This window comes from Apis cerana, linkage group LG3 (assembly GCF_029169275.1).
Source record: "Apis cerana isolate GH-2021 linkage group LG3, AcerK_1.0, whole genome shotgun sequence".
In the NCBI taxonomy this organism is placed as follows: Eukaryota; Metazoa; Arthropoda; class Insecta; order Hymenoptera; family Apidae; genus Apis; species Apis cerana.
Window position 1 is genome coordinate 9,347,404 of NC_083854.1, and position 12,588 is coordinate 9,359,991.

At 35.5% G+C, this 12,588-nt stretch overlaps 1 protein-coding gene and 1 long non-coding RNA gene across 37 annotated transcripts in view; one reads left to right on the top strand and one right to left on the bottom strand.

Annotated features, from left to right (window-relative positions):
- LOC107998112 (phosphatase and actin regulator 4) overlaps positions 1-12,588 on the top strand; it is a 314,594-nt gene that overhangs the window by 242,115 nt on the left and 59,891 nt on the right. For 14 of the 36 annotated variants that reach the window (XM_062072725.1, XM_062072732.1, XM_062072719.1 and 11 more), the window contains 2 exons: positions 8,221-8,574; positions 11,539-12,000. The exons of 20 other annotated variants lie outside the window; for them this stretch is intronic. In XM_062072725.1, the coding sequence (XP_061928709.1) occupies positions 8,221-8,574; positions 11,539-12,000 (816 nt within the window). The remainder of the gene's footprint in view (positions 1-8,220; positions 8,575-11,538; positions 12,001-12,588) is intronic. 2 more of the 36 variants (XM_062072721.1, XM_062072730.1) reach the window with 1 other exon arrangement.
- LOC133665812 (uncharacterized) lies at positions 3,617-6,712 on the bottom strand. Its single transcript, XR_009829184.1, has 2 exons — positions 6,095-6,712; positions 3,617-5,399 (listed from the first exon to the last, which is right to left on the bottom strand). It is a non-coding gene; the product is annotated as an uncharacterized LOC133665812 (long non-coding RNA).

Sequence of the window (12,588 nt, forward strand, 5' to 3'; positions counted from 1 at the left end):
ACGCTGTCGTCGAGGGCTCCTTTAGCTCCTTTTAAATGGAAAATGGAAAAGTCTTTTGTGCTCGTGTTTTGTGAATTTTTGTGCGAGTTGCGGTTGAGAAATCTTAATTTTTCACGATTTTCTCTTTCATATTTTGGAAATTCACACTTATTTTCTTGATAATACGCGATTCAAAAATTTTTATTTTTTTTTTTTATTATCTAAATTGAATTGAATTAAATCAATAGATTAGTTATTAAAAAATCTATTATTTTAATTTTTTATTTAATTAATTAATTAATTTTATCTAATTTACCGATAACTTTACCGATAAATGGTTTTTTGAGTTTTTGATTAATAATAAATTCTCGATTTTTATAAATAAAATTCTTTATTGAGATATTTATTAAACTAGATAGAAGATTAAAAATTAAGCCATCGAAAAATAAATATTATTCTCTTCGAAAGATCATAAAAAGGATAATGTCTCCTTTGGTAATCCTCTTTGCTCATAGTATTAAGAATCTCTCTCGACTGAAGTACAATCTTACGATACTTTCTTTCTTTCAAAAAATCGAACAGCTATTTCATTTAACTTTTAACTTGCAATTAACTGACTCGTACTTGTATCAAACTCGTACAAAATTAATTTAAAAAAGAAACCATACAATACACATAACAAAAAAAAATCAAATATAAACGTATAAAACGTCAAATATAAACATTTTGTAATTTTAACGCGTAAAAAATTTACCAATTACCAATATTATTTAATTCTCATTAAAAATTCATCCGAAATTTTTCGTTTCTACGAGTCATCGTCATATCTACATATCACAAATAATATTCAATTCTCCCGGCTATCATCGGTTCGTTGCACTTATGCGACGTTCGTCAACTGTCCTGCACAAAATTCATTTTAAAACCGGTAACCGGGCGCGCGGTTTATTGTCTGACGTGAGTGACATTCATGAACGAAGTCACGACGAGCCGACGACGAGCCGTCGTGGTTCCGTGTGACACGCGAATCCACGTCGACGGTGTGTTAATTTACATGATTGAAAAATTACGGCCCGCCTAGAGGGTGCGGTCGATTCGAGGGGTTGGCCGCGTTTCCGACGCTAAAAGCCTGGAAAATATCAGGAACGTCGTTAACGAACGGCCGAAATCCTATTTTGACATTCGGAATTTCAATCCCTGGTGTTTCAAAATCAAGGAAAACCTCGAGCTGCAAAAAGTTGTCGATTAGTTTGTTTTAAAAGGAACTCTGTTTTAATAATCTTTTATGTGTAACGAGTTTTTGTTTTCGAAAAAAAAAGGAAAAAAAGAAATTTGATTAATTTAAATCCGGGCATAAAAATAATGTTACATGAGACGAGATGTTTTTATCGCCAAATAATACAGAAAAATTTAATTCTCACGTATATTCATATAAAATGCTTACGTTTCCCCTTTTTTGTACATTTTCTTTTTTTTCTTTTATCACATTTTCATCGCTCTACACAAATTTTACACGAAAAATCTCATTAATAACTATCGCGTTGTATCGTGTTTTTTGTAAAGTTAACAAGAAAAAAATACAAATCTTGCAAAAATTTAAATTGAAAAATATCAAACTATTATATTTCTATTCCATTTATTTTTAAAGTCGAAATTAAGTACTTCCATCGTCGTTTCTCCACGAACGATATCGTGGGGAAGTGAAATAACTTTCACCATTGTTTCTCCACTAAGCAATCGTTTATTCGTTATTCGAAATATATCAGCATCGTTTCTATCAAAAATACTTGCCTGCCGTGATCACTTTTCATCCTCGTTTCACCCTTAAGAACCGACTTCTTCTTTTTCTTCTTCACGATATTTGAACCAAGCTTGATACAGCACTGTTGATTGATCGAGCCATGTCTGGGAACGTATTACGATTTGTAACAAACTCGACCTCCTCGTCTTTATTGCTTGTCGAGGATCGAAGAATCGATTCTCTGGGAGGATGATATCGAGTTCGAGCTCGAACGAGCTGTTTCGGAATCGTGTTTCGTCGAACGAGCGTATCTACGAGGTGGTCAGATTTTTTCGATTCAAATTTTTGTACAAGGAATAAAACGATGACTTTAAAATGACAACAAACGATGGAAATTTTACTCGATAAATAATTTAAAATATGTACAATTTTATGAATCCAATATTCGTATTAAAATCAATTATTTAAACAATCTAGTAAAATTTTATTTCACACGATAAAAGATAATCGTTCGTGTCATCCCCTTCCAACTATCTTTCTCGAACAACTCAAAGGATCTCGTAATCGGACAACGAATTCTTCTCTCGTGGACTAACGGATCTTTCGTCGAACGAATTTTCATCGACAAGTTATCTCGACGAAACTCTCTCTTTCTCTCTCTCTCTATAATGAAAATAGGGAGAGTATAGAGAGAGAGAGAAAAGAAAGCGCTAGGAAGAGGATGGATCGACGAAAAAGCGAGGCCAAGTAGGCTTCCACGGAAGCACCCTTCAATTAGAATGCCTGGCCCCAGACGGGGGTGGCTCTCTGAATGACCCATTCACGAAAAGCTTACGCGACGCGGCTCGAATTTCTCCGTACGAGCGAATTTTCGTTTCCTCTCCTCCCTTTTTCTCATCTCATTTCCTTTTTTCTTCCCTTTTGATCCTCGTCGACTCGTTCAATTACTATCCACCGTCGAGAATTGTCATATCTGGTGCATTTCTACTGGTTTTACTATTAAATTTCACCAAGAATATTTAATAGTTAAATTATACACGTGTAAAAGATAATATTAGTTGCAGCAAATATAATCTTCTATTTTTAATGTAGAGTAAGAAGGAATTTCCATTGTATTTTTAGCGTTTAATTTTCACTGGAAATATTATTATTAATAATCGACTTTCGCAATTACTTTAATATTCATGTATAATCGTCGAAACACAATATATCCGAAAAAATAAAACGTTCTTTAACATGCATTTTATTTGCTTTTCGGTATATGCATCGCGCAAAGAATTAAAATAAAAAAAAAAGAAAGAAGAAAAAAATGAAAAAGAGATGTAAACGAGAGAACAATTTCAATTTCTATAGAATTGATTAATAAACGAACGGTCTTTAGCATTGGCTAACGATAGTCATGTGACGGTACACGTGCTCAGTTTTCTCTTCCCAAAAAATAGGGGATGGAGAGGAAAAGTTGCTCGTGAAAGTAGGCGTAAAAAAATCAGGTTTATCTTGGTCGTAAAATGGGAAATGAAACTGGCGGGGCCACAAAACGCTCGAACTCTGAACCCCAAACGTTTGAGGGAATGGTGAGTTTTATCTTTCTAGTAAGGCTGAAATGTTTCCCCGAGATTGAAGTACAACGCGTCACCTATTATCCTTTATTCGGTCTGTTTCGTGAAAACATAGCATTCTGTGGATATATCATGTTTGTACACACGTATACGCGTCGTTTATTTTTCGTGTATACGTGATCGTACAGGATGATTATGTGTATCGTGTCACCACGGATAGATATCTCTTCTCGTTGCAAAATATTGCGATATTGCGAAACATGGAAATTTTTCAACGAAGAGAGTTTCTTTTTGATTAATTATTAATAAAATTATCGATAATATTCGTATTAAATAATTTTAAAAATATATATTTAATTCTTCTATTACAAACATCTCTTTTTCACTAACTTTGATTACAATTTATTACAATCGAATGATTCCTCTTTTCATTCTGAGAAATGACTCTTTGCACTGATCTTTTTTTTTTTTTTTTATCCAAAGAGAAAGTATCTGCAATTTTTCGTTCTACGATACAGAAATATTGCATTCCTTCTGTAACGATTGAGAAGTTAGATGGAAAGATACAAAGAATGGAGGATGTCCTATAGTGGGACGATATTGTCGAGAATTTGCATTTCATCGATGTCGTCAGGGAATATCGAAAAATCGACTGCTCGCGTAGCGAATTCTCGGATGTTGGAATACACTTAAGTGATTCGTTTGCATGGAAATACCTTATAAACTCGGAGAGAAGCAATGAAACTCATGGGATGTTGCACGAACGAAACGCGAACTGAACCATGAAGTGAAAATGTCATCTCTGTTATATACCCTCTGTGATTTGTGATATTAATATATGTGATTTATTGACAACGTATTTTAAGGGAGAATTGGATAAACATAAATCTAAACGTATCTTACAAATATGTAAATTAAATAAAGTAAAAGTGGAATTCTATAAACGAAATTTCCCAATTTTATCCTGATCTTTTTCTTCTTTACTTTCGACACCAGAGATACATTTAAAACGTGTATATTTTCAAGAAAGGTATTTCCGTTCAAAATTTTTTGATGAGCGAATCACGCGTGTTTTCAAAATACAAACGAAGCTCGATATAAATATTTTTAAAATTTCGTCGATAGAGAATTGGATCCTTCTCTATGGAAAAAGAGCAATGTCGGATCTTTTCCGTGTCAAAATTTTTTTCGTTGCAAACGTATCGTTCTTTGTTGCGTCAAACGCTCGCAGTTCTCTGCGATCGACAGATGTTGTCTGGAAAAATTCGTACTCACCCGCAAAAACATTCTGTAAAACGACGAACAGTCAACAAAATATGTAAAATCATTCTCGTTCCAAGAATGAGCGTTCCAAAAAATATTGACAGTTATCGACTGCAATCTCCATCACGTTTCCTGTCATCTTTATCCATCAATTATTTTAATAAATAATTATATAATAAAACGAAAGAAAAGAAAAGAAGAGAAAAATCCTCTTTTTTAAACGTGAAGATTAATTAACAAAAGATATAATCCTCTTCGTTCTTTCTATTCTAATCAAGATATGACAATTAAAATTTCACCGGCCAAATTTAATTGAAAAAAAACATATATAATAAATTACAATATGCAGTCTAAATGCAATATAAAATCAAAGAGAAATTCAAAAATTTCGTTCACCTTCTTTGTCCAATATTCAGATGATAAATAACAATCCAAATAGATATCGAATACGTGTGAAAGGAAAAATTTCCACCAACTTATCCCGAACAAGTACGCTCCAGAAACCATCCATCTCATCCCCTTGATTTCGCCGCAAGAAGTTGAGAAAAGAGAAGGGGGGCGGAGAAGAAAAAAGGATCCATTTTTCCCGAAAAACCAACGCAACCATGGTCCATCCTCCACCGTTTCAAACAATATCCATTAGCCACCCCGCACTCTACACCCCCTCTACAACGTGTCGACCCTCCCTCTCTCGCAACTCGTCTCGTCAGCGTCTCGCCTTCCTTTTCCGCGACGGATCCCAAGGTCGACAGGCCTCGATTCCACAGCCAAACACCCCGATATAGCCAGAGAGAGTGCACCGACTCTGAGGCGTAGAGGACCGTTGCAAATATCACTTTGGAGGCGTAATTCTGAAACTTGTAAAAGTCGGTTTGTGTTGGTTAACATATATAATATATATTTGAAATATACGATATATATTTCAATGTGCTTTTGTATTAATTCTTTGCGGTCGAGAATTTTTTCAACTGTACTTCTCGCTTCTCGAATAGAGTATATTTTGCATAACATGAAATTACTTAAATTGCTTAAATATTTGTAGTTAAATAACTCGAGTAAAAAATATTTTGTCTGGTGTGATTACGGTATTTTATTAAAAAACGATGAATTCGAATAACGGAATTATCACCTTATTATCACCTTAGGTGACAATCGAACTAATGAGTAAAATGAAAGCTAAAATTACTTTCTTTCACACGTAAATGAGTAAATTGAAATTAACAAAAAACAATAGACTATAATTGTACTGTCGGGTGCAGAAGAAGTCATCGTGTCTCGATGACAATCGTCAGTTTCTATATTTTCAGAAAAATGAGTTGGCTTACAAAACATGTTGCAACTTCAATTTTAAAGACGACACCAATGCAATTCATAAAGTATTCATCAAACTAAAAAAAAATATATATATATATATAAAATATAAAATTAAATATTTCACTGAAATCATTGATTAAAAAAAAACAAAATCACCCATAAAATTCTTCTCTTTAAATCTCCATTAAATAATAATGAAACAAAAAGAAACTTTTCTATAAATAGTTTCTATAAATACTTTATATAGAGAAGCAGAGAGGTGCGGACGTCCTATTATTATTCGAGACGCAAGGAAAGTCATCCGGCAGTCGGGTACAATCGTATCCGTAACTTCATACGCGGCTTAAACCGTTCAGACCGGAAAGATAGTCCAGTAGTAATGATCGATACTGCTGATACAACGGATCTCTCCCGATCGGAGACGGCTGCGCTCTCGTCTCGTCTCGTCTCTCCTCTTCTCTCGTCTCTCCTCTTCCTCCTCCCCCTCCTCCGTAGCCGGGTCGTGTTAACGTCGCGCGTGTCTCGTCGCCCCGTAGAAGGGCGAATTTCGTGTCTTCCGCTCTCTCCTTCCATCGCCAGCTGCTGCCGCCACCAGCCTCTCTCCCACGTACGCGTTGGCGAGAGAGAGAGAGGCAGCAAAACTGTGCGCGCCCCCTTTGGAAAATGAAAAGGCCCCTCCACCGCCGCGCCGAGTTTTCCAGTAACGATCGGTTCCCTTGCCCGGGGTACGAATAGCGGATAACGCGTCGCCCCTCTGCCCTCGTCGCTCCTCTCCCTGGCCCTCCTCCCTGCCCAACCCTACCTTTTCGTTCCTCAGGCTCGGAACGGCGTGGCGCGGCGCCCCCGCGAAAACGCGCGCTCGATTCAACCTCGACTGCGTCCAAGAGGAGACCGCTCGTGGTTTCGCGAGGAGAGAAAGTTGGTCGAGGGGGTAGGTGGGTGGACGGGTGGCGTGGTGGGGCTGATTTTTCGCGGTTGCGGTCGCGGTGAAAGTAATCGCGCGGAATTTTTGGAAATTCGGGGAGGATGGTAGGATCGGAGAGGAGGATTTGATCTATTTCTTTTTTTTCTTCTTCTTCTTCTTCTTTCGATTTTTGGAGTTTGGGATTTGGAGTTTCGAGTGGATTAACGATGATTCAATGGAAATTCGATGGAAGATGGAGAATGAAAGGGGAATTTTTTTATTTTTATTTATTTATTTATTTTTTTTTTTTTTTTGGTTTTTACTTTATTGAAGAGATCTGAATGGAAATTTGAGATGTTGCTTTTTCAACGGTGGAAAAGCATTCGAGAATTGGTTTTGGTTTTTTTTTTTTCTCTCTCTCTCTTCTTTCTCTTCTTTTATTCTGGAATGTTTTATGAGGGAATTATCGAGGGATGGTTTCAAGGATAGCTTTTGTTAGTTTAACTTTTTATATGAGGTGAGGAGTTCTGGTTCGATATGTTGGCTTTGTTGGATTTAATCAGAAGAGATACTGGTATTTTTTCTGGAGTAAATCGAAAAGATTTGATGAAATTAATTTTTTGTTGTCGATAGAAATATGTATTTATGGTATAGATGTTCATGATGGAAATGAAAAAGTACTTGGAATATAAATATTGTATAAATATTAAGTGAATATTTTTATAAATATATATATATTATTTATTTTTCAATTAAATTCAATAAAAGTTAAATTTGAAACTAAATAATGAGGTAGTTTTCTAATTTAAATTACATGCTTTTACATGGCTTTCGAAAATAAATCATTTTCCTAAGAATTTCTGTATTATAAATTCAATTCTGACGTCTTCACCAATACCTCGTCATCCTTTGGAAAAATATCTAGTATATCTCGTAGTACTCAATATAACGATAAAGATAATAAAAAATGTTTTCACGCATCATATTACGAAAATATAATATGTACATATATTCAAAAATGACAAAATTTTAACGAGGAATCTTTTTTTAAAATATAGCAAAGTAAAAAATTATTTTAAATTTTATCATGCTTGTATATTTCAATATCCAAATCATTCCTAATATAGAATACAAAATAATCTTCCGAATTATATTTTTATTCAACCATCTCTAAATGTCAAACTAATTAATTATTTAAAAAAAAATACGAACCTTTACATTTCATTTTCGACAATTTCACATCAATCTTACACATCATCCACTACAAAATTGAAGTTAATCGCCTTTTTCCTCGCGAAACTTTCTAAAACAAAAAATTTGCGATATGGAAATCACGAGTCTGATTAAAAAAAAAAAAAAAAACTTCAATCCCACTACTTTTACAAGTGCCCTTAATCGTCCATCGAGATATCCGCCCCTGCAATTCAACCCTCGATAAAGCCCCCGCATCCTCTTTGCAGCTTCCACAAGCAGCCGGACGCCCACGCGTCTTCGAGGCACGATCGTGGCCGTTGTGATCTCCCTCGGGCTGCGTGCGCAGCCTTCGCGGCGATCGGCCCGCCACCCCTCGGCCGCGCGTTCGGCGATCTTCGGCCGCGTTCGGCCGGCCCGCGACAAAGAAAGACGAAGAGCGGCAGATCGCTCAGTACGGTGGACGCTCTTACGCGGAGCGCACCTTGAGTGGAGTGTGGATTGTACTCGCTTCCGTCGTGCACGCGCGCAACTGGTGATCGATTCGCACTTCCGCCACCGGTCGGCCTCCTCCGAACTCTGCGAGATCTGTCAAGGTCATACGGTGATAGCGAAAATATCGTGTAGGTGCATGTTGCCTACGGCGATTGGGTGTCCGCGTGTTCGTTTCGGCGGTAAAAGAGATTTTTTTCTTTCACCGTACTCTTTATTTTTATCCTTTATGAATTTTCGCGCAATTTAAGGGAATTTAAAGAGGTTTAATGGTCGGTCGTAGGAGGTGGATTTGTCGTAGATAGTCCGTGCGTTGTTCGAAGGAAGAATGAATAGTTTCGTAGATTTATGATTTTTGTTTTGAATTGGAAAGAATTTTTTTTATTATTTCGTTTTTGGAGAGAATTTTTCATCGAGATAAAGATTTTTTAATTGAATTTCGAGATTAAATCGTTGTTAGGTTTTTTAAAAAAAATCGATGTAACAGTTGTATGAATTTTGGCGTATTGTTAATTTAATTTCAATTTACAATGCACAAGGAAGTGTATACACCGAAATCGCGAGTTTCACATTTATTTAATTCATGTAGCTGTAGTTTATTTTCCATGTTTGAAAAGTTGGTATACAGTGTTTCTCGTTATACGCGTATCACTTTTTTTTTTTTGAACATCTTTGTGGTATAAACATTTTACATCGAAACTTATTTATCGAACACGAAAATATTGACATCCTTTGTCGAGCTTTATCAGTAATATTCCACTTTTTTTTTTATCATCGATGAATGTAGTACATTGATGTACATGAGAAATCGACTCTACTAATATTTCTGTTTGTATCGGTAACTATTTACAAGTTATAGGAAAAATCAAAAAATCCTAAATAGAAAATATTTACTGTATATTGAAACGTCAAATTTATAAACGAACATTGAATATTTGGAGAAAAATATTGAATTATTTGTAAAAACAGGAGAATTAAATATGAATAAATATTTTTATTCTCGTCGTTTAAAAATTTTAGAAATACTAGATTTTCTAACTTTTGTTAATCGACAACAATGAAACCGAAAGTGAAACGTCAGAGTCTTTCGAGGCATTACCCAAACTTTCATAATATTCGACCAACGGATTTAACTTCAACGTCACTAGACATACCAAACGAAAGTGTCTTAAGTCACGATTAATAATAGTTTTCCTTCCTTTTTCATTCTTTGTTTCTTTACCGAATGAATTAATTACTTTGTATACATTAAATTATAATGCTAAATAAAATTTTCAGTTCTTCATGAATATTTCCCCAAGAGAATTCTCTTCCAAATCATTACAGAATTAGAGAAATCGTAATTATTTAGAATAACAATATTATTCAGAATGTAACAAACGATCTCGTTAATCTTTAACGATTCAACCTTTAACCTTCAACTTGCAAATATCAAATCTTCGAGTCAAAATTCAAGATGAAAATGAATAAAAAGAAATGCGTAATCCGATTATATTTTCGAAAGAAGCTATTTCATTATTTTCACAAATAATATCTAAAAAAAAAAAAAAAGGAAAAAAAAAGAATCAACGATTCAAACAAAATATCGTTCCCTCGAGGAAATTCTTTATTTTCAGTCTCGTTTTCAATCGATCCACGTGCGTCGTTTCGTTTATCGTGAAATGAAATCTTTTATCAAGCTTATCCCGCGGAAGGAGCGGTTTATCGATAACAAAAAAAAAAAAAAATTAAAAAGATTTCTCGTCGATACAGGCGCAACTGGTGTCGAAATCGTGAAATTTCGATGGTCGAGAGATATTCTCGAATGAATTGAACGCGGTGGATGCCGTCGATTCGAAGTGTCACACGAGGGACACCCAGTCGTTGTACGACGAAAACGTTATTGTCGAAAAATGTTTCTCGTGCTTTTCGATTTTTCATGATTCTTGTTTGATCGAAACGATGGCTTGTCAACCTGTTCGCATCGGCGTCGCTTTGATCCGGAAAGCTTGAGAGAGAAAGAAAGAGAAAGAGAGAGGTAAAAGTGAACCTTTTTTGTAACTTTGTTGGCCGAAATGGGGTAAAGGAATTCTCTTTTATTTTTCCTTTTTTATTTTGAAGAGTTTTTCTTCTTCTTCTTCTTTTTCTTCTTCGTGTCTTTTTAATGTACTTTATATTTTACGATACTGGCTTTAGTTGTTTAAACGAGGTATTAATTTGCGTATAATAAAAGTCTGATCTCTTGATGAAAAGTAAATATACAGAAAGTATAGTTTGAGTGAGTTTTTTTAAATTATTGGGATTGAAGAACTCTTTTATCGCGATATTTAAAAGAGATAAAAATGAATTGTGGTTTGTTTACGAAGCGATAAAGTTGTAAAATATTGATTTAAAAAGAATACTTTTTATTTTTGATCTCTTTGCAATACTTTTTATTTCCAAACTTTAATAAATATTCCTCCGTGTTACTTTCAATTTTTAAAAATTTTTCAAAAAAATCGCTTTTCACAAAAAGAAAAATTCGTATTAAAGTTCACTTTTACTTTTACTAGTCAGATATACGATGTAATTCATCCGTATCCACAAATTCAATGCTGCTTCTTGCGAATGGGTTAAACACGGATTTAATGTTGGAAATTTGTCAAAATTATAGGTGAATGAAAAAAGATACATATATGTAATTCTAATTTTATTCGTAATGTATACTACGAATTATCAAAAGTCCAACATTGAACGTTCAAAAATCGATCAATAATCGAATATTTCTATACGCATGCCTTCAAAATCATCTCATCGCAGTGTCTCTTCTCTTCTTCACACCTACTTTCTACGAAATCCTTTGCACTCGACCCAGCAAGAAGAAAAAAAAGTCTAAAGACAGACCAAGTGGCTTAGAATTAATCCAGAAAAAATTCTAGAAATCTACAAATCTACGATTATTGTTAACTCGAAAGAGCTAAAAAATCGAGAGCAAAGGAGCAGAGTGGTGGTTCTTCGTAACACGACTTTCGTGATCGTTGTCAACAGTCGGCACGCTGAATCATCCGCCATGAACCGCACAGACATCATCGAAATCATCAAATCCGGCAGTGAATCGTGAACACAAGCCATCACAGCCCAAGTTTCAGAATCTTCTCGTCGCGCATCGGCCGATCTCTGGATCCATCCGTCTCGTGGATCAACGGGAGGAGGGAGGATCGTGGAAATCCAACGTTTTCGAGACGAGGACTCGTTCTTCCCTGTCCAAAATCTTCTCTCTACGTTGACTCCACGATCGATCCTGAAACGAATCGACGAGGTGGTAATCGAGCGAATACATATAATATCGGAGCGACGAGTGGAGCGTGCAAACACGAAATCCCAAAAGGAGGAGATGAGCGGAGTCGGTTTCCTGGCGGCCGTGAAAACGTTCACGCCGGGTGGCCGCCGACGTAGACGATGCGAGAAGCAGCAGAAGGTGCTGGAACTTCCGCCAGGATACGCGATGCAACCGGATGTGGTGCCTTGCTGGGACGCGGCGCCGCCTATTACGCCACCGGCCGCCTTCCTTCCACCTGGATACAAGAAAGGGTTTCCAGGTGAGCTGATCTTTGTCCTTTGCTTCATGAGAAATGCTACGTTGTGGAGAAAGATTTCGCTCTAGGTTTCCATAATGGAATTATGAGAGAGATGCATAGAAAGGATTTCCAGCTGAACTTTAGATTGATATATATTATGAGATGATTTGGATGCTTTGGTCGAGGCTTCCATAATGGAATTAAAAGTTACAAATGTATTCTAGATATTGTTATAGGTAGAAAGAAAAAGGTGAACTGATTTTTGAATTTGGTGTTGTGGAGAATGATTTGAGACGAGATCTTGATAGAAATTAAGAATTGTAGATATTTAACAAAAAGTTTAAATAATACGTCTAAGTTTCCATGATAGAATTTACAACGAGATAACAATATCTCATTTTTTACATTTAGTTAATAATGTTACGAGAAGATTTAGATGTCTTGGTTTAAATTTTCATTATAGAATTGAAAGTTACAAATTATCCTCTTGAAAAGAAATAGAAAAGAGAATTCCATGAGAATTAAGTTTCTCAGTTTCTGAGTTGAAGATATAAGATGTTGGAAATTAAGATATCATGGAAGATTAGATTGTCATAGTTTGAACTCATT